The 20,680-nt window shown below is 36.8% G+C and overlaps 1 protein-coding gene across 2 annotated transcripts in view; it reads left to right on the top strand.

Moving 5' to 3' along the window:
• Positions 1–6,503: 6,503 nt before the first annotated feature.
• The window catches only part of LOC145771104 (receptor-type tyrosine-protein phosphatase alpha-like), a 36,193-nt gene continuing 22,016 nt past the window's right edge, over positions 6,504–20,680 (top strand). For both annotated transcript variants that reach the window (XM_082582846.1, XM_082582854.1), the window contains exons 1-10: positions 6,504–6,628; positions 7,752–7,928; positions 9,080–9,230; positions 10,246–10,517; positions 13,850–14,059; positions 14,436–14,545; positions 15,190–15,288; positions 15,629–15,814; positions 16,600–16,740; positions 17,931–18,112. In XM_082582846.1, the coding sequence (XP_082438972.1) occupies positions 6,559–6,628; positions 7,752–7,928; positions 9,080–9,230; positions 10,246–10,517; positions 13,850–14,059; positions 14,436–14,545; positions 15,190–15,288; positions 15,629–15,814; positions 16,600–16,740; positions 17,931–18,112 (1,598 nt within the window). In that variant the 5' untranslated portion in view covers positions 6,504–6,558. The remainder of the gene's footprint in view (positions 6,629–7,751; positions 7,929–9,079; positions 9,231–10,245; positions 10,518–13,849; positions 14,060–14,435; positions 14,546–15,189; positions 15,289–15,628; positions 15,815–16,599; positions 16,741–17,930; positions 18,113–20,680) is intronic.

Consider the following 20,680-nt stretch of genomic DNA (forward strand, 5'->3'; position numbering starts at 1 on the left):
TGAGTCATGTCCACAATTTCATTGTTAAATGACAAAAGTGTCATAACATCTCGCTATACTTCCGCACGAAACTATTGATTCATTTACTATTGTTGTGCATTTTGTGTTTGCGACATTGCAAAGCACACAGATTCCTGGACTGTGTTGAGCAGTGGCGGCTCGTCATAAGGGACTGCGGGACTGCAGCCCCCCAACATTTTTGTGTATATGTGAATTATATTACATATAGATAGTTTTGCCATGTTTTTTTAAATTTATTTGGCTTGAAGAATTAAAAAACTCTTAATATTAATTTTTTTATAATAAAAACAAATTTTGTATTACAAAAATTAATTGGCAACTCTGGGTCTGCAAATTTTGCAGGTCCGGTGTTGCTTGTTCTTTTTTTATGACGTAGGTTTTTCAGAAAAAAGTTTTCTAGCATCACTAAACAAGCGCTGTAGGGACTGCAAATACAACAGACCTTGGTCAGGGATTCCAACTTTGGTTCTCGTAAATCTTTAGAGTAAGCGTGTGGAAGCTATCGGTGATTAGGTGAAGGGATCGAAGGTTATTTTACTTGATCTGTGTTTTGAGAAGTCACTGAGACAGACTAGTTTTGATGTGAAGTAAAGCCAATTACTGTAATTATTGGTGCTCTTTCACAATTCGCCCTGTTGGTCAACTCAACTGGATGATGACGTCATGTTACGTCATACAGGTTGGAATAGAATATTACAAAGAAGGAAGTACGGGGTGGAAATGCACTAAAAAACACCTGAAGGAAATTGTCTCCCATTTATTCATTTCTTGTTCAATTTTAACAAATTTGCTATTGTTGGAAAGCACAAGCATAGATCTAACCAACTAAGTTAATACCAAGTCCCATAATAATACTAGCTCTATCTGCTGGCCACCTAAACTTGACCAAATTCAAGCCATTATCAAAAGTTTACTTTAAAATTTTTAAATGATAAAAACATTAAACGACAGCCAATTAAAAGAACATGTTACTACGGGAACGTTCAAATACTACGTAACGCCTTTGAGGGGGAGGGGGGGTTTATGCAAAGCGTTACGTTAGCGTCACATCGGGGGGAGGGGGTTCAAGCAAAACGTTACGTAACGCTTTCGAGTACGGAATGGTAGTTTTTTGTGCTGAATTCGTAGTGAAAAAGCGTTACACGGGGGAGGGGGGATTGAAAAAAGCGTTACGTTGGCGTTACATGGAGGAGGGGGGGGTCAAAAATTCGGAAAAAAAGCGTTACGTAATATTTGAACGTTCCCTAAACCTAACCCCTAATTCAGTGCATTTATAACTCAGTCCGGTACAGGTTTATAATTATATTAGGTTAGCCTACTGGTTGATGCAGCCCCCCCATGTTTTGAGACCACGAGCCGCCACTGGTGTTGAGTTGTGACAGAAATGATCTAGTTTTCCACGTCCTTGATTTATGAGACCAAAGCGAAATGAAAGCAATAAATAAATGATAAAAAGAACTAACAAATATTCATGTTAATCTATTCAAGAAGATGTGCTGATAAAAGTATTTTGTAACTTAATAGTTATATTTAAACATTGCAAAGTCAAGTTTTTTGAACTCTCACCCATGTCTCACCCTTTCTTGCGTACGCAATTGCCCACAGTAGCAAATAATTGTACTGTCCTGCTGAACTAGTGGCGAGCTAGAATAGAAATTGAGGGAGGCCAAATATTTGACGAGTTCAAGGGAAATACAAACTGTTTGTTTTATGACACCGCCACATGATGTAGAAGCCTATACACACGAAAACTTTTAAGGGTTGATTAGTGGGCAAAGTAAGCTTCTAGCTTTTGCAAACTAATTGGTTGTTCAATTCAGACGCTCAGTCCATATAAAAAGAATTATGGAAAAAAATGCAAACCAAATTAGGTACCGCTACTACATTTCAGAACGCCCAGCACAAACACTAATACATACAGTATTACCGGTACGTTGACAGCGCAAAAAATTACAAAAAAACAATTTGACTAGTGAAACCCATCAACAGTTTTGATGAAAGCCATACAAATATAGCAAAATAAAGATGGGTTAAAATCATTCCCTGGCCTTGTTAATATAAAATCGACTTTCTGAGAGATTTAAAAAGCAATTTTAAACATAAACCGCAAAGAATTGATTACATGATCAGAAAATGACAACATCGCGATTAAAAGCCTATTCGTCGCCTCCCGCCAGCTATATTCGTAACAGCTCGATTGATCTCCTCATTGATCCTTTCGCGATTGCAAGAAAGCACACACAAATCTGAAAGGCGATCAGAAGTCATTGTTGAGAGTTGTCAGGTCGTGACCCTCTTCGTGCATGAAAAAGACCCTTCAGCATCAACGGTTGTTGCTGGCAAGGCCAAAGGCCAGGATGACTTGGATTGCACTGAGCACGCTTGGATAATATTTAGCACTCAGAAGAAGTTCTTGTGAACTTTTCTGGTTGACTTGAGAAGTCAGAGAAGACCTCCAGAGAATTATTTCTCTGTCAAGGTGATCCATAGAATACAAATGTTCAATCTCATCTACAGGGATGGAGGAACCATTTAAAAGTAGGTGAGCTCAGAGGCGCAGCAGTCAAAGTCAATCTAACTTTGACAGACCCCCCATAACATTGTTGCATTCCTAATATTTAAAGTCGTTTATACCAGGACTCGGCAACCTACGGTCCGCCAAGAAAAATCATCTGGCCAGCGCTCCTTTACAAATTATAATAATATGTGGCCAGGCCAGTGGTTTATTACAGTAGGCTATAAACGAATGGAAGAACAAGTAACCTACTTTTCATTAATCATTTTAGTAGGCCCACATCTATGATTTGCATCGTTTCTGTTTGTAGCCTATAAACAAACTCAACATCAGTGGCGTAGCTAGGGAATGTGTCGCCCGGGGGCGGATTCAGATTTTGCCGTCCCCTCAAGAAAAAGCATATGAAAATAAAGTGCGTATTTTTATCAGCACTGCAATACGCAACGTGCTTTTTTCAATACGCAACTTTGTAGTCTCAAGCAGTAGCGTAGGCGCGTAGCCAGGATTTTTGAAAGGGGGGGAGGGTTTGACGGCGTCTTCGCCAAAGGCGACACCCAGTGGGGGGTCTAGGGGGCCTCCCCCCGAAAATTTTGAAAAGTTACTTTGAATTTGGTGCATTCTGAGAGCATTTTCAACAAAAAGGTGGTTATGAATATTCCTGTAAAATGGTGCTGTCAGGTGGCATAGCAAAAGGATAAGATCATGTTTTCTTGGGAATTTTTCGGTAATTTAAAGCTAAGTCTCTATGTTTTCTTGTTGCTAATTCCTGGCTGATATATTTGAAGGTTTGGTGTTGCAAACCTCGTTCTTTTAATGCAGGTTCGTTTAAAATTAGGCAAACTTTGTTTTAGAGACATAGAGACTGAATGCATCATTCTCAATATCGTGACGTCACACGCGTGCCAAAGGGGGGTTGTAACCCCCACCTCCCACCCCCCCCCCCCCCTTGGCTACGCCACTAGTTTCAAGACATTTGAAATAGATAATTTCATTTCCTTAAATGACAGTGGAATTATTCTATGTTTTGAACGTTGCCATTCTGCTTTAATTTTTCGTATACTTTTGCATTATAAAAAAAACGTCCTGTCTGAAAATGCCGCTCCCAGACGTGCCGCCCGGGGCGGTCCGCCCCCCCCCCCCCCTAGCTACGCCACTGCTCAGCATAAAGCGCCATTATGATACAAAACATAGGCTATTATTTTTTCCAATGTAATGGGTCAAACAAAGAACGGCAAAGTTAATCTACTCATAAATAGCTTTGAAACAACAAATCTCTCTGTTACAAAGGAAAGGAAAACCAATGAATCAGAAAATAATTTTGCTAGCTACAAGGTAGCACAATCAATAGAAAAAGACAAGAAATCGTATACTGATGGAGAATTTGGGAAAAGGTGTAAGATGGATGTTATTGAAAACATATGTCCAGAGAAAAAAAAAAAACTAGGATACTTTTCAGATATAGGCCTAAGTCTTTCAACAAGAACAGTAACTCGACGAAAAGAAAAGATATCGGAGAACGCAACACCTAGCAAAAAGTTATTGTATATCTACAGTTCTTCGCAATGGCAATAGATGAGAGCACAGACACGACAGATAAGCCTATACAGCTGAGCTGGCAGTACAGCTGAGCTGGCAGTATTTGTGCGTGTAGTAAACCAATATTTTGATGTTTAAGAATTTGTTCAGCTGATTCCCATCAAGGATATTACTAGCCGATATTCTGAAAGCATTAGGCTACGCCAACGCCTTGAAATCAAGCCTCTGAATCTATCAAAACTGGTTTAATAGGCTACGGCCCGCCAAGACCATGTAAAGTTTGGCTTTGGCCCGCTCTTAGAAAAAGGTTGCCGACCCCTGGTTTACACATAGCGTTTTCATAACTGCCTTTCGTGCCAACATGCAAAATTTTCCAGTTTTGGGCCGGATTTGGTCAAAAAATGTACAAAATTGTTGAATTGCTCTATAGCGCTGTACAAAACATGACGATGTACACACAAATAAATGGCAACAATGCACACGCAGTTATAATCCCACCTGGGAGTAATAATATGCAGCATTATACAGCACGGGCATGTGTAATGATATCAATGTTCAAACCATGGAGAGCATAGAGAATAATAATGTTGATTGATAGATTGCTCCACCAGTCACACGTAACCACACCCACACGTGCTGCACATCAATAATGGACAACAGAAAAGTTTGAAGATTGAACTTTATCATTGAGCTATCAATGAGAATCAAACTACTGTGTATCAAATGAGTGAAGACCTTATTTGGGAACTCCCTCTCTGATTTGCCGTTTTCGCTACCTTTTCAAAGAAATTTGGCTCTCAAAAGTGGGCGGGCCAGGCCCAACCAAATATTTAAGTAGGTGGGCCCAGGCCCACGAGACCCACGTGGTTCCTCCATCTCTGCTCATCTATCTTGGTTAATAAAAGTAATTTGCGTTCTTCTGGTGACTATTTACTAGGTTACCTCCTGATGTTAAAGATGATAACTAGCTTTTGTATTTCCGACGTTTCGTCAGTCAGCACGACTGACTTTATCAAGGTGGCTAAAACAGGTTAACACAACCTGTTCAGCAACGATGGCACAACACAAAAACGTACTGATAAAATGAATAAAGTAAGCAGCAAGAATCAGAATTAAAACACGCAACAAGACACCTAGAGGTTAAACTGAATGCAGTGAATGCCTAAAACCAGTAGGCTGCTTTCCAACAGCGTAAATTTATCTATCTATTGGGCCACCGTCAAGAAACATTGAAAAGTCATCAGACAAGACAGAAACCTGTCTTGTCTGATGACTTTTCAATGTTTCTTGACGGTGGCCCAATAGATAGATAAATTTACGCTGTTGGAAAGCAGCCTACTGGTTTTAGGCATTCACTGCATTCAGTTTAACCTCTAGGTGTCTTGTTGCGTGTTTTAATTCTGATTCTTGCTGCTTACTTTATTCATTTTATCAGTACGTTTTTGTGTTGTGCCATCGTTGCTGAACAGGTTGTGTTAACCTGTTTTAGCCACCTTGATAAAGTCAGTCGTGCTGACTGACGAAACGTCGGAAATACAAAAGCTAGTTATCATCTTTAACATCAGGAGGTAACCTAGTAAATAGTCACCAGAAGAACGCAAATTACTTTTATTATAAAATGCCTGGTGAACAGTCTCTCTCTGTTTTATCTTGGTTAAGTTAGGCATACTGGGAAACCGATTCAGCACAGACGTTAGCACGGTAAACTTGTACCTCCACTATTCTGGACATTGTCAGCTCTTGTACTCAGAGTAGGCCTACTTCCCATGCGTCTTTGTGTATGTTCAGCAAAACATTCAGGTAGTTGCGGTCGAGAACGCTCTGTAGAGAAGTAATCACACGCAAAGCAAGCAAAGCCGGAATGTGACTTAAAAATACTTCGTTAATTTGTTTTTACAAAATTTATTGGTGTCTTTCTGTGTGTCTAAAACAAGTTCTCGGGATGTTAATTGCCAGATGTCTTGGAAAACGATATAATTTTCTACAAATTTTATCATATTGTCAACAAAAAACTCAACTTCAGAATCCAAACTTTGAAAATGTGGAGGGGCACGGCCCCTTTCGCCCCCTCTAACTACGCCTATGTGCAGAACGACAACTTTCAACAGAGCATTATATCACTCACATGACGTGGCGTTTAGATCAATCACACTTACCAAAAACCCACACTGACCATGAGCACGATGTCTTTGTTTCGAAACTACGGAGATTACGTTGCAATTGCGCACTTCCAAGTTCCAACTGGCCTGTTTAACAGTAAAGCCTGTGCAATATAAATTACAATTGCGTATAGAGAAGATACACAAGGAAGTAAGGTAACAGTTTGCTGCAGTTTCATAACTTGAGTAGTTAACGGAAGTTATAACGAGCCAACAAATCTTTGTAGTACTGCAGCCTACAGTAGGCTTTATCTCTTGGCACAGGAAGAAACGTTCTTTTAATAAATGTTGTGGTTATTTCGTAAAGAATTGAAATAAACTTTTCAAATGACAAAAAGTATAAGTTCTGCGTTGTTCTTGCTTATGATAGCAGACGTATTCACTCAAGAGCCAGCAGGTAAGTTATTGGCGTATTCTAAAATTGGGAAAATAAAAATAGTTTATCATACTTTAGTGTTTTCCTTGAAGTGAGAAATTTTAGAGGTATACATAACTTAAAGTGAAATACACAGTGGGATAATGATGATCCAGCAGAGTGAGTGCTTCGGCATTGGTAGACGTAAAGTAAACTTCTTTTGACGGAACAATTCTGCACGACTTGAACATTTGATATTCCCTTTTCTTCTGCTCAGTAGCTCAAAATCAAGGTGTAATTTAGACTGGAACTTTACTAGTGGTAAAGTAGTAGTAAAGTCACAGTGTAATCGGAAAGCTCTGTGGGCCAAACGTATGGCCTGTGTATAGAGGATACTGCTTCTGCAGCAGCAGAGTGGTTAACAAATTACGAAACCAAGAAGGGCGTCGATCTACACTCATTGCGCTACACGGAAAGCCTATGTAATTAACTTACGTGTATTAAATGTATGTAATGTATGTTACTACAATCTACATCAGGGGTGACGAACTTTTTGCGGTCGCGGCCCACTTTGTCAATTAACATGAGTTATCGGGCCACACTACTTAGCGCTTGTCAAAATTCCATGACGTCATAGATTGTAATCGACCAAAAATACAAGGTGAAGTTGGTGAATAGTGTTTTCACAACTTTACCTTATAGCTTTCCTATTTTCTTACTTTAAAGTTAGTGTTCAAGGCAAGAAAATAGCAAAGGAAAGGTGTACCAGTTAAGGCATAAACAGCTTTGAGATATCTTTTGTCTTTAATGCATGAACGATAGTCAAATTGTTTTTTGCGGGCCGCACAAAATTGTTTGACGGGCCGTATGCGGCCAGCCGGCTCGTCACATCTGATCTACATAATCAATAAATTGACTTGCACGCTAAACAATATTTATCCGAATACAAAACGTTGATTGAAGCGTAAATTGAAGAAGCTTTAATATCTTGTTTATTTGGCCGAGGCAACTAGGAGATCACAACCTTCATAATGTTAGAATATACACTATTTAGAATAAAAATGTAAAGATGTTTTTTCCAAATTATTACTTTATATTTGCTGTATTCTTTGATATAAGCCGTATTTTTTGTTGTGACTTTACATGAAGGATATTGAAATTTCAGATTGCGGAAAAGACATTTTTGAAATTGACAACAGATTATTTGTGCTGTCCGATAATACAACGGATGCAAATACAGCTCGAGAAACCTGCTCTTTGTCGGGAGGAAAACTACTGGAAGTTCAAAATCAACAGCGAAAGAATGATCTCCTTAACATGTTGAAACAAAAGTACACGTCAAGTAAATCAGTTTATATAGATTCATTTCTGTTGAAATCATAGCATCTTTTCACAAATTGGGACTAGGTGGGCAAATTTTCAAAAAAGGGCACTTTTAGCGCGAGAGTTATGTTAAAAAGGGTACTTTTCGAGCGTAAATGATGAGAAAAAGGACATTTTTTTCCCGAGCGTAAAACATGTAAGTTTAAAAATGTAGATTTCTCAGGCAAATTGTGGGTAAAAAGGCATATTATACCTAGACTAAACTATTGACACCCATAATTGATTCCTATATTCATCTCCGCCCACAATATTTTATAAATAATAATGTAATAAAATTTAATCTAGCAACATTTAGTTGCAGAGGTCTCTCGTACTAAAGTAAAAAGAAACAACTACGATAATCTATGAAACACCACTGCTAAAATGTTATAGGCCTAATGAGTAGAAATCTTTGCAAAATTAGATGATTCTAAAGAGCTGGTATTTTATTTTAATGAAAATCAGGAAACAAACTTAATTTAGAATCTTACACAAAATTTGAGGTAGCCTACTCGCAACACAAATTGCTAATTAATCTGCTTGAATGGAACATTAAGGAGATTATAAGTACCGTAAAGTCAAAGGTAGGCTCATAAGTTCTAAATGTACGCTGAAGCTATCCAATTAGTTGTTCATTCTATAACTTGGATCTAACTTAAACAAAAATTAAGTCTTAAAAATTGCCCACCTAGTTTCAAACTAGGGGGGCAAAGAAAGAGCTAGGGAGGCAGGCAAAGGAACTGGGTGGGCAATTACCCACCTAGTTTATATGTGAAAAGATGCTATGGTTGAAATCATCTACAAAATAATGTTTTTCTGCTTTTGTAGTCTTAAAACAGAAGTGCTTGAGTTTTTAATATGATGATGTTGATTACATAATATATTGTATAAGAACAAAATTAGCATTTTTTTAACAAACATTAAATTTATTTCTGCCTTACCTATCCTCAATATTGAAAAAAAAAAGGATTTTAGGATGCAAAGTGTGACCTTGCGCTTTTTTATTTCTGCAACTGGTCTAATATTTTTTGTACAGTATTACCAACGTCCAACACAGACAAAAATCTCTTTCGTGCTTAACATAGTGTAGAGCGAAATACAGCACATTTAGTGCATTTTCTATTCTTTTAGATTTATCCACTGTTGACATTTTCGTTCATCCTACTATACCAGGAGTCACCGGATATAGACTATTACCCGGCGATCAAAGTAATCCTGAATATGTGAAGACATGGCATCGACCAAATTTTGGAAATTTAAAACAAATTATGATTCAAGCAAGGTGAGCACTATGTTCTTCTTGAATGAACAAATGCGATTTTAACTTTCCGCACTAATCTTGTTCACATGTTGTTGTAAAACTTCTGATTCTCTCTTCGCATTGGTTGCGTTGAATTGATCTTGCGTGCTCTGTGCACAGTCGACATGTTGGCTTCTGGCTTGATTCACGAAGCTCTTGTTCACATTTCTCTTTGTCCACTTTTCAGTTGTGTTGTGAGAGTGGTAAAAAGTTTAGGTGCTTGCTTTATGTTTCGCTATGTTTCAAAAGCCTTGTTATGGCAATCTTATTAAGTAAATGAAATATGTCACATGTTTGACTGTGGAATTGCACTTACAACTCATACAAACCAAATGCAAGAGTTATAAATTAAAGTTTTTATTTGCGACTGAAGTTTTACGATACAATTAACCCTGTTTGTAATAAGATGCATTGAGCAGTGTTTGGTGATCATGTGGATCATAATTGTCGCAAATTTGCACTTAACCACTATGGTCGCTTTAGATAGTTCCGGAATTATTTTTTTTTATCTTTCAAAGTGAGCTTTCAGTGTGACGATCAATGTGAAAAATTTATTTTGATAATATCTACAACAAATTATTTTTCCAATTCATAATTAACCTATTGACGTATTTACTCCACGAAACGAAAAGGTGTTAAAATAATAATTACCGGTACTATTTTAACTGGTTTTACATTTTAATCAGGAATTTCACGAGAAATCAAACTTTGAGAAAATGATTATTTTCGCGGTTTAATGAAATTCCAATAACAAATTGATGTTACTAATTACAAACTTTTTTTAAAGTAACAGTAAAGAAGTTTGATCGATGTAGACCTTTTAAAAATATTTTTTGTTGATTAGTGAAATTGTTGTAGCCTGCCTCGTTGATCAATCACTTTTTTAATGACGTCGATGCTTTTTTCGAATCTCGCAATAGCTACTTGATTTGCAAACAATCAAAATCAAGGAAAATCCACAGCAACTAATCAATTTGAAACTAACTTTGGTTTTCAGCCGAACCAAGACTTTCACTCCAATGGCGCAGTTTTGTCGGTATGCTGCAAAAGATTACATATACAACAGGTGCACCGATGGCTCGGGCTGGCACTTGACTTTCAATGTTTACAATGGTACAACTGATGCATCTGACATGAAGTTACTGTTTTCGAAAGTACTTAAAGTGCAAGATGGATGGTCCAGTCGACTTGTTCTTTCTCCTGATGCGCTTCCCTCAAATCTGAAAGAACTTTCAAGACCTCAACACGACCTAACTCTATGGATTCCAGGTAAACAAAAATTTACTTTATCGATACAGAATGTAATCTGTCCCTAATTAAAATCATAACATGACTTAGAATCATTGTCATTAATAACTTGCTTTCTACAAAGAGATGGAATCTCATTTCATTGTGCGATAGACAAATTCTATTAACTTACTTTTGTACGTGATGAAAAAAAAGTTCGAAAGGCAATGACTTACGTTTTACTTTAGGCAAAGAGTTTTTATCCAAGTTTTTTGCAAAATATATCACAAACAATGGGCCATAACACTTAACCCAAGATGAAGCATGCGTTTTTGACCTTAATTACATGGAAAGATATATATAGATAGACTATAAAATATAGTTTACCATTGATAAAACATATGCATAAAATATAGTGTCAATGGTGTAGTCTGTTTTTTTTATGGGATCGCTTCACAAATTAACAACAATTTATTTCGAAGAAGAAAAACAAACTTTAAGAACAAAATGGTTGGAACGCCTGGTTAATGTACTCATAAAACAATTATAGGCTAGCACTGAAGGTGAAGACAGTATAGTTTTCGAAACGTTTGATCTACACGACTTTAGTATGTACATGTTGGGCTCTTTATTTTTAGATTAAAAACAAAAATTTTCATAGCCTCATAACAGTATTATTTTTTCGAATACAAAACAGCTAAGCTACATCGGAGAGATTTTATTTTGAAACAAAACACAGGACAGAACACCAGGTCGAATACTGAAAACATCCATTTTTGTGTGCAACGTTAATCTTCGTCAATCTTTGTTAGTCAAGCCACTATCTTCCGTTGACATTTCGCTGCGCATTGAACTGGATTGAAAACTCAGTCTTGCAGGACGCATTACAGCTGGTGGAAGAAGCCATCAATGTGCATAAAATCTTGTCTTCACCTAAGTTCTCCCATCTAAACAGCCTGGCGGCGAATAAGCAGTTATGGCATTTAACTGGCCCAGTGTGGAAGGAGTGATAAATAAGGTTTAGATAGAATAAGTTTTTAGATTTCTTAACTCAGTGAACCAAGTGTAGTTGGCACTCTTTTGCCAACATGAGCACCTTGCTCAGCAAATTGAAAAACTCATCGAGCTGCAAATTATAACCAAAAAGAAATAATGTCACTACTTTTAAATGTTTGGGCTGAATTTGCTGGTTATGGATATAAGAAAATCTTATTGCAACCAGATGAAACTTTTACGTATTATTATTACAATTAAAGAGTTTACCAGAAATTAGAAAAAATTGTCTTGCTGATAAAATAAGACCAAACTGAATTTTACCGCTGCTGCCCGGATGAGCTAAAATACCGGAGATTAATCCGAAAGATAGACTAAACAAACCAGCATAGAAAAATCAGCAAAATTGGGTGACATGAAATCTTGGAATGGTGAGTAGAGGTGAGTCCCATACTTGATTCAAGTGTAGGGTATGAGAAGATAAGGTTCTCGTTGCACTAAGCCTTCAGCTAGAGAGTAGGGTGGGCCAATTTCTTTTTTCCTCGGCTGCCTTTTCAGCGGCAATGTGCCCAGCCAATTTATTACACCCTAGATAGAGGTGAGCGGTGTTTTCAACAACCAGTTGAAACCTGGAGTTGAACCAAGTTTGCATAATTGGAAAGCCAACGCCTTTTCCGTTGCGCCATCCCATCATTATGTTTAGCCTGCATTTTTATACAACAAAAAGCAGCTGTTAGTAGCCTACAGATGAATGTTAGAATTTTTTTATCGAGAATACCATTTTAAAATCTTTTATTGCGGATATCAAACGAGAAGCAAGCAAAATTAAACCCAATTTTAGCATGCTCGTTGATATTGGAAGTGCAAGATACACACATTGCACTTCATTACGTCAGATGCAATTATAGAAAGCACTACTGGGTACATTTGCTGTAAAATAAAACACTTGAACCAATCGTATTTCAAAATAATGCTGAAAGACAATTTCCTTGAAACTTACAAATTTATTAGATTCCATGATCAGAATAGATGATGTCAGAGGCTCACAGCTGACACTACATACTACATTATATAGCCTACACATTTATGAAATTTCTAAAACATTAATGGCCAATTGAGTATTCAACTATAGTCTATAATGGAACCTGATGATTGATGAGCAAACACTTTCTAGAAACCATGTGCCCTCTCATTGAATATACGCATAATAAATCAAAGAAATTTGCAATGAAGATTCAGAAAGCAGATGAAAACAGGGACACGTTGACTGCCGAGGGTATTTTCAATCCAATCTTTAACCGTTTATTAACTATAACACCAACACCATCACGTATAAAACACCTGTTATATGTATGACACATTGTTGTACAGCTGTTATAAAGTTTTTATAATTTTGGTGCATTTCAGTAATTTTTCTAAGATCCAAGCAAAGCATTAGGTGCGTTCAGCAGCCATTTTGGCTTGATTGGTCACACGCACATCACAGCATACATTACATTACAGCATTACATCACAGCATTACATCTAGTATTTATAAGATATTATCATGTTTTCTGGTGACCTAATGTGTCATTCACATTTTTATAGCTAGATGTTTTTGCTTAAGCCTGCAAAGGAGTGCAATAAGCCAAAAGAAGCTTTTTGTTACGAGCAAGAAAGAAACTGAAGCTCTATTACCAATAGATGGATCTGAGCTGTCACATTTGTTCGATTTTTGATGATAAAATAGCTAACAAATTCTTCCAGCTTAGAGTGGAGAAAGTTTTTTAAACCGATATGAAAGTAACTAAGATCAAGATAGCAGTGAAAAAAATTTAGGATACAAGCTAAATCAAACCTTATTTGCTAAAAAGGAGATTGTAGACTTGATAAACAGAAAGTGAAGGTGTTTTAATTCAATTATATTGGCGATAGACAAGTTCTGTGGATACTTTTTTTTAAAATGATTGTTTTATAGTTTATTTCACTAGCATAACTTTCACATTCTGCAGACTTGATCCACACGTATTTGCTCATGGCTGTTTATTCTTGCAATTACAGTCTCATCTTATTTTTTGCATGTAGCCTACGTGCCCAGTAGGCTACTCAATTTCGACTTCTTGTCAATTGATTTAAACAAATGCAGGCAACGTTGATAAACCAACAGGGCTTTATTATCTACAATTTTTTTTTTTTTAGAAATTTGTTGGCTTTCTTGATGTTGCTAATAGGACTAAGAACTCTGCGCAGTTACAACATCAAGCGCCAACGATATACAACTTACTTCCGCGTGTGCACCAGACATTCACAATGCACTGAAAAAGATATTGAGTAGCCTATCTAACAATGGCTATGGCTATAATACAAACCGACTGTAAAGAAAAATATTTACTCATTTTCAGATATTAACGTATTCATTGGAGCTCGATCTGACATGAATGAATCATCATGGTTTTGGAACAACGGAACCGAAGTAACGAATACCAACTATCCAACATCTAATAGTTCAGTTTGTCAACAAATGGCATGGCCATTAACGTATGACTACGGGATCAACTTATCACCGAAAGCATGTACATCTGATAAAGCATTCTATGCATGTCAGTTTGAATGTAAGTTCGTAATGCATTGAATGAGTTATTGTTGTTGGTATGACAATCTGATAAGCCTACATAATTATTTAATTTTAAATTTTAGATATGTTGTCTTGACCAACTTAGAGAACATTGCTGCATTGTTGACATGGGCTTACCATGATTCAATATGACATCACGTCAAAATGACAGTTATGCATAAAAAGCAAACTAACTTTGAAATCAAACCGCTGTGTATTTCTAGAATAAGCTTTAAAATATCTTATCGTTTAAAGTGTGCTTTTGGTTTATTATCCAACACAGGAGTTGATTATGAAGACATATTGTTATCATAACATATTAAACGTAAAACTAACAAAATTCACTTTTCATGAGAATGTTCAAACGTACTTAGTTAATGTGGATTTGGAAGCTTTCAACTGCAATGGAACTATACTTCGAGTTCATTGGAATGCTACCAATTTTCGTGCAATTCTAAATTCGAGTCCGAGTTTTGTAGTGCAAGTAAGATAAACTTCATTTAATCTTTATCAGACTGTTGATTTTTGTGCTTTCCTATTTGTGAATTGGATACACTTCTTTGCATAAAACGGTACCCGGTACGTGCAAAAGTAACCACTTTTGAAAGCTAACAACTAATCGAACATGTTTTTCTACCTTGGACACTTTGAATTCTGCTTTTTATTGTCTACTTCTTGCGTTACTTACTTTTGTACAAAAACTGCTCAAAATTAAAACAAAGGAATCACCGACTGAACTCAAGTCTACAGGTAAAAGTTAATCCAAAGAAACGCCAACGAGGAAACGGTGAGATGAAGTTGAAAAACAAATGGATTTGACTTAAATGAAAACACCAAAATACGACTGATCTGAACGCAATGGCGTGACTAATCAAAAATGAAGAACTAATATATAAACTGTAAGCAAGCAAAATCAAAGTAGAACGCGGCATTCACCACGATGTAACTTAAAAGAAAAAAATGCGACTGAGTTTAATTATACATCTAGCTTTTATCAAGCCCATCCAGCCTGGATGAAAGCTATAGCCGAAAAACATTATAGCAAGAGAAGCGTTTACAATTCAGGCTACATACATTATATAGGCGCACTCTTATAACACAGGAAAAGTATTTATTATCGTTTTACAGATAAAAGAAAGCGAAACATCTACTGAGAAAGAAATTTCTTTCAGCGCTCAAGAAGCTATAATATCTGGCTTACAGAAAAGAACTGACTATGAAATCAAGGTAGTGAATCGGCCAATATATCTTATACATGGTGATAAATTTTATCTAGCTATCTAGAAAACTATCGGGAGACCAATAAAAACTAGCCCAAGAGAATGAAAAGCAGTGCAGAAAATGTGTACGAAAGAGAAAAGGTTTTAAGTACAGCATATGCTGCCCTGCATTATTTTTTTATCGCATTACTTACTACCAAATGCTTGAAAGCTTCATCTCTTTAATATTGCGTTATGGATCAAGTTATGTTCCCACTAACTTGATCGTTTATTGATACATTTTTAGTTTGAACGTTGAAATCACTTTGCAAGTAAACGCAGATTGCTGACATATGCACTATATGCAGGCTACACTTAAAGACAACAGCAGTTGCGCAAGTTGGAATATTACTACAACAGCAAGTCAAACAACCGGATATGGCTTACCTGATTCTGTAGTTGGAGCTCACGTTGACAACACTACAACTGAGTCACGGGATTGTGCTATTGCTTGGAAGTATAATGCGTCTCTTCTGCAGATTTTCTCATATGAGGTACTTCTTATACTTAAACCAAAATTTCATAGTTATGGCAATTTATTTCACGCTGGCCTGTGCTTACTTTAAGCAATCAAACATTTCACTGTTGGCATCAGTGTTTTAAACAAAACAAAGTTTTAAGTCTATTGTAAGTGATTGAGCACTCTCTTTGATAAAATTTCTAAAAAACACAAACAATTAATTTGTCGTGGATAACAATCTAATAATGTGCTAACAATTATTAAATCTGATGCTTCAAAATAATTGAACCGTTAAAATTTGCGATGTTCCATATTATCTTGAACGTTTTTCCCTTGTGAAATAGTGCAGTAATGTCATGCATGTAAGCATTGAATATAGCTTAACACAGGTTTATTAGAAATTAAAAACAATTCGATTCTGTACTAAAATTGAAAAATACAGTAGACCTACTTTTAAACTGTGACATTTTACGCTCGAAAAGCAACTTCAGTTCCTGCAAGATATACTTTTCATTTTCCAAATTGTTTTTCTGCTTTTGTAGAAAACTATGATAGCTACAAGTCATGGTTTGCATTGGAGCGTATTGGGCTTGACTGTTAGCTCACTTGGAAATGTTTAACTGGTCACTGCTGTGTTTAACTTTTAAGCAATTTCGAATCACTTTGCATACAAAAAAATGAGGACGAAGCCTGTTATAAAAGCAGTAACATACTAAGAATTTGCATTGATCTGTATGAAATCGTACGGTCTCATCACGAATTCGAAGTGTTCGATGCATGTTCTAATCTTTCGCGTCATCTTTGCAATTGTTGTTTCAGATTACAGCAAGGAATGGAAATAAAACTCTAACGTTAGTTAGAGATATATCAAATGAAGACAGGATCGCCAACATTGCACAGTTGATGATCATTGCAAATAATCTTACTTGTTTCGGATTCAATAAAACCGTCTTGTTTCACGTTAGTAACAAACGAGAAATTGAAATCGAAAATGAGATAGCATAGCACTTTATCAGTAAAATCACTTTAATTTTGAAACGTAGTTTTGTAGCAGCTTAATAAATATAAACAAAACCTGCTGAAAAATATGTTATGCCACCCAGCACAAGATAAGCATTTGACCATGTGAGAAACTGTTATAATTGAGTTGCTACTTTCACAGCAGCTAAATAAAACACCACCAAGCTCCACAATCGCCTACGCTAAAAAGGGTAAACACTAAAAATCCCAGTGTTTGATTTAGTTTACAATGAGTTACTCTTATCAATCTAGAAAATATAAAGGCCGTAGAATATTATCTTTTATACAAAGATAGTTCTGATTCATTTTTGCCAACTATATAAAGCTAACATAATTGAAGTTGCGTTGCTTTGCTTCAAAATAAAAGTGACTAGTGACGTCATTCATGCTTCCTGTGAATTCGGCACGTACGCGATTGTTTGCTAGAAAGTACTCCGCCAACGCATTGTCCAGCGTAAAAAACACTGTAAAATAATTTTCGTCATGATAAAAGAAAAATGCACAACATCGAACGAACTGTTAAAACAGACGCTTGAGGTTTCCTGATTATTGAATTTTGCAGTTCTGCAACTCACCAGAAGTTTTAATAAATTTCTCCTATATTCTCTATATGTGGTGACCTGCTTGGCTTCTATTTTAGAGAACAACAATTCGACCTCGTTGTCTTTGAAAACAAAAGCTCTTGTCTATTTTAAACGGACATAAACGAAAAAAAAGTATAATTCCTATTGACTTTTTATTGTTATTTGTTAATGTTTTAACTGTTTCAGATTTTGACTCAAATGTCGTGATAGGATTGAGGCAAAATCTAATGTAATAGGCTATGCTACATCATCTATGGAGCATTCTAGTAGTAGGCCTACCGTACATCAAGTCCTACATTTCATTTTTGATTACAACGTTTACTAACCTTTCCACAGGATTTTAATAAATTTTTTCCTTTGTTTGAAAAAAAACTGCAGTGCATACACATGTTAAAGCATTGTGAGTAGAATGTTGCTCGTGGTAGCTCGAAGCTGCAGGTTTTCGTCTGACTCTCTTTAGGAGCTATCGTCAGAATAAAATAAGCGTAGAAGTGGTGAATTATTTGTGGTTAAAGCATTGCAACAGAACATTGTGCGTTAATTTAGATTCAAGCTGTCACTTGTGAAGGTAGAAGCAAACCAAGCCAAGTAGTTGGCAGTTGTCAAACTCCAATAGAAGTGCCTCCCACACCAGCACCAGCATTTCCAATATGGATCGGTGTTGGCATTGCGGGCTTGCTAGTTGTCATATTGCTAGCTGTTGGATGTTACTTCAAAAGACATAAACGGTAAAATAGCTTGTTGCTGTGTACTGTAGATTAAGTTGTACAATGTACAATGTGAGTTTAAAGTGCCTCTGACAGGTAAATAAATTCGCTAAATTTACCTAAGATACCAAAAAGATGACACTAACAAACTTCCCTGACCAGCAAATCGTAAAAAATATCAACAAGCTACTAAGTTACACGCTTGCAAACTTTGGTTGACATCGGCGAATCTGGCAATCATTCAATTGCGAAAATAAAAACGGCAACAACGCTGTGACGTCACAGTAAGCGGGAAGGATACATTCTTTCTCTGTGATGACTTGGTAAAGTATGGTACGGCTACTGCAAAACGTGAATGTGTGGGGCTCTGTTGGTCTAAAGCAGGGGTCACCAACCTTTTTTGCATGCGGGCCACTTTGGCACTAAGGAGAGCTGTGGCGGGCCGCACTAATAAAATTTTAGGTAGGTTGACTCTTATGCTAGAAATGGACGCATTTCGTACCCAGTATCCAGCGTTACATGTTGTTACTATTTATCTTAGAATACCGCAGCAACAAAATTAATCGAACAACGCTACTGCCAGGCCAAGCTCCTTTAACAACACTTTTGACTTCTTTTAACAATGTCTAATAAGCAAGGCCACTTGTTTTGCGCACTTGTAGCGAGGCGAACGGTTTTATTAGAATATTCATCGCCAAGCAAGAGTGATGTTGTCACTTTGCTTCGCAAAAGATATCTTGCAATTAACAGTTTCAGTAACCAAAGAAATGTTTGACACATCGCAATACAGGCAACAACAGTGACCTGCTATGCTGCTAACATATCAGCGAAAAATAGGCTCCAATAACAGGGAGAAACAAACTAGGCACCATGAAACAAACGCTTGTAGAAATCACCGAAAAAAACGTTTCTATCGTAACTCATGAACGGTGTTCCTTCTAAAAAAAGCAATGAGTTGGTTTTTCATCTTTTTGTGAGAGTCTATAAAACCATATTTCTTGATTATTAGACAACTGTCACTTGCGGTGCTTATCAGCATGGCAAGAATTGTTGATTAACAACATTTTGCAGTACCAAACTAAATATTTTCATAATACAACCAGAAGTTGTCTCATGAAAATACAACCAGAAGTAATTCAACCAACACCTGTCAGAAGATATTTCATTTTCTTGATACAACCAGAAAATGTCTTTAAATTTATATATAATATTTTGCCAATTTATTATAAATTGAGTTGGCACACCGGCCTATGTTGCTAACAAAAACTTGCTTGAAGGGAACTCTGCTCGTGAAACACAATAACGGTGAAACGCACACTAGTGTTTACATGACACTTACAAACTTAAAATAAGCAACCCTATGCTCACAGACAATTTCGAAATTCGAAAACGGACGTTTTAGTCAACCACTGGGACAGTGTGGCTGGACATCGCATTGGAATAACGTTAAGCGACCCCCACTTAGAACTATACAATCTGAATGGTCGGTCGGTGGAATCGTATGCAAAGCAAAAATATGCTTCCCGGAAAGTATTTTTGGTTACACTTGTACGCTGATACCTTCCGCGGGCCGCAGCGATACAGCGTGACGGGCCGCATGCGGCCCGCGGGCCGCCATTTGGTGACCCCTGGTCTAAAGCATGTGCAAATTAAGAATTACTGAAATGAAAAAGTGAACTTATTATTACTATCAGGTTTCGATCAAATAGGTTGAGTTTACATTTATCAAACAGCATTTCAATTCAATTGAAATTGCAGTTTCATAGGGCTACAATTTTCATACTTTTTTATTTGTCCTAATCTGGCTATAGCCATTTGCAGTGTAACAACAGTATCTCACAAACAGTACCTTTAATTTATGGTTGAGGCAATGCCTACAAATTGCTGTTCATGTGACATTGTCAGTGACAAAGACCGTGTGCTTTCTTTTCCCACTTTCCCACAAAACAAGTAGGCTACTGAGAAGAAAATGATCAAAGTTTTCTTCAAGTGTTCGAAAGTGGGATGGGCCATACAAAACTAGTCGTATATGTTCACTTCACTGAAGATGATTTTGTTAATACCACTAAAGTAAAAATGCCTACAGGCATGTGTTGGAGTGTATACTACAAGGTGATGCTCTCGGAAGCAACAATCGGATTGTGATGCCGTCATGCATTGTTTGGCGAATCGGAAACAATTTTCCAAATCCAGATGGCCGTTACACAGGATTTCAATGGCCAACTGAAGGCACATTATGAGAGAGAGAGATCTTTTATTTATTTTTGAATAGTGATGATGAATTAAATGTGAATGATGATTCGTACGATGCCTTCATTTTTCACTTAAAGTATATTTTAGGTTTTGTAGGAACGTATCCAGTACAGTTCTATTAAACTGCAAAAAACAATAAATCTTCGAAAAAAGCAACCGCTTGTACCAACTCCGACCAAACTGTGATCCACCAATTACATCTAGGAAGCATTTGTTTCATCCGTTGCTAACGACGTCCACTTAGGATGACGTAATACCACCAAAGTCGTCCCAGAGCAGTAAAATATGGAGTTTCGCCTGTGGTGGCGCTGCGGAGCAGTCGTTTAATTAAATTAC

The sequence above is a fragment of the Aplidium turbinatum genome, chromosome 1 (genome assembly GCF_918807975.1).
Source record: "Aplidium turbinatum chromosome 1, kaAplTurb1.1, whole genome shotgun sequence".
Classification (NCBI taxonomy): Eukaryota; Metazoa; Chordata; class Ascidiacea; order Aplousobranchia; family Polyclinidae; genus Aplidium; species Aplidium turbinatum.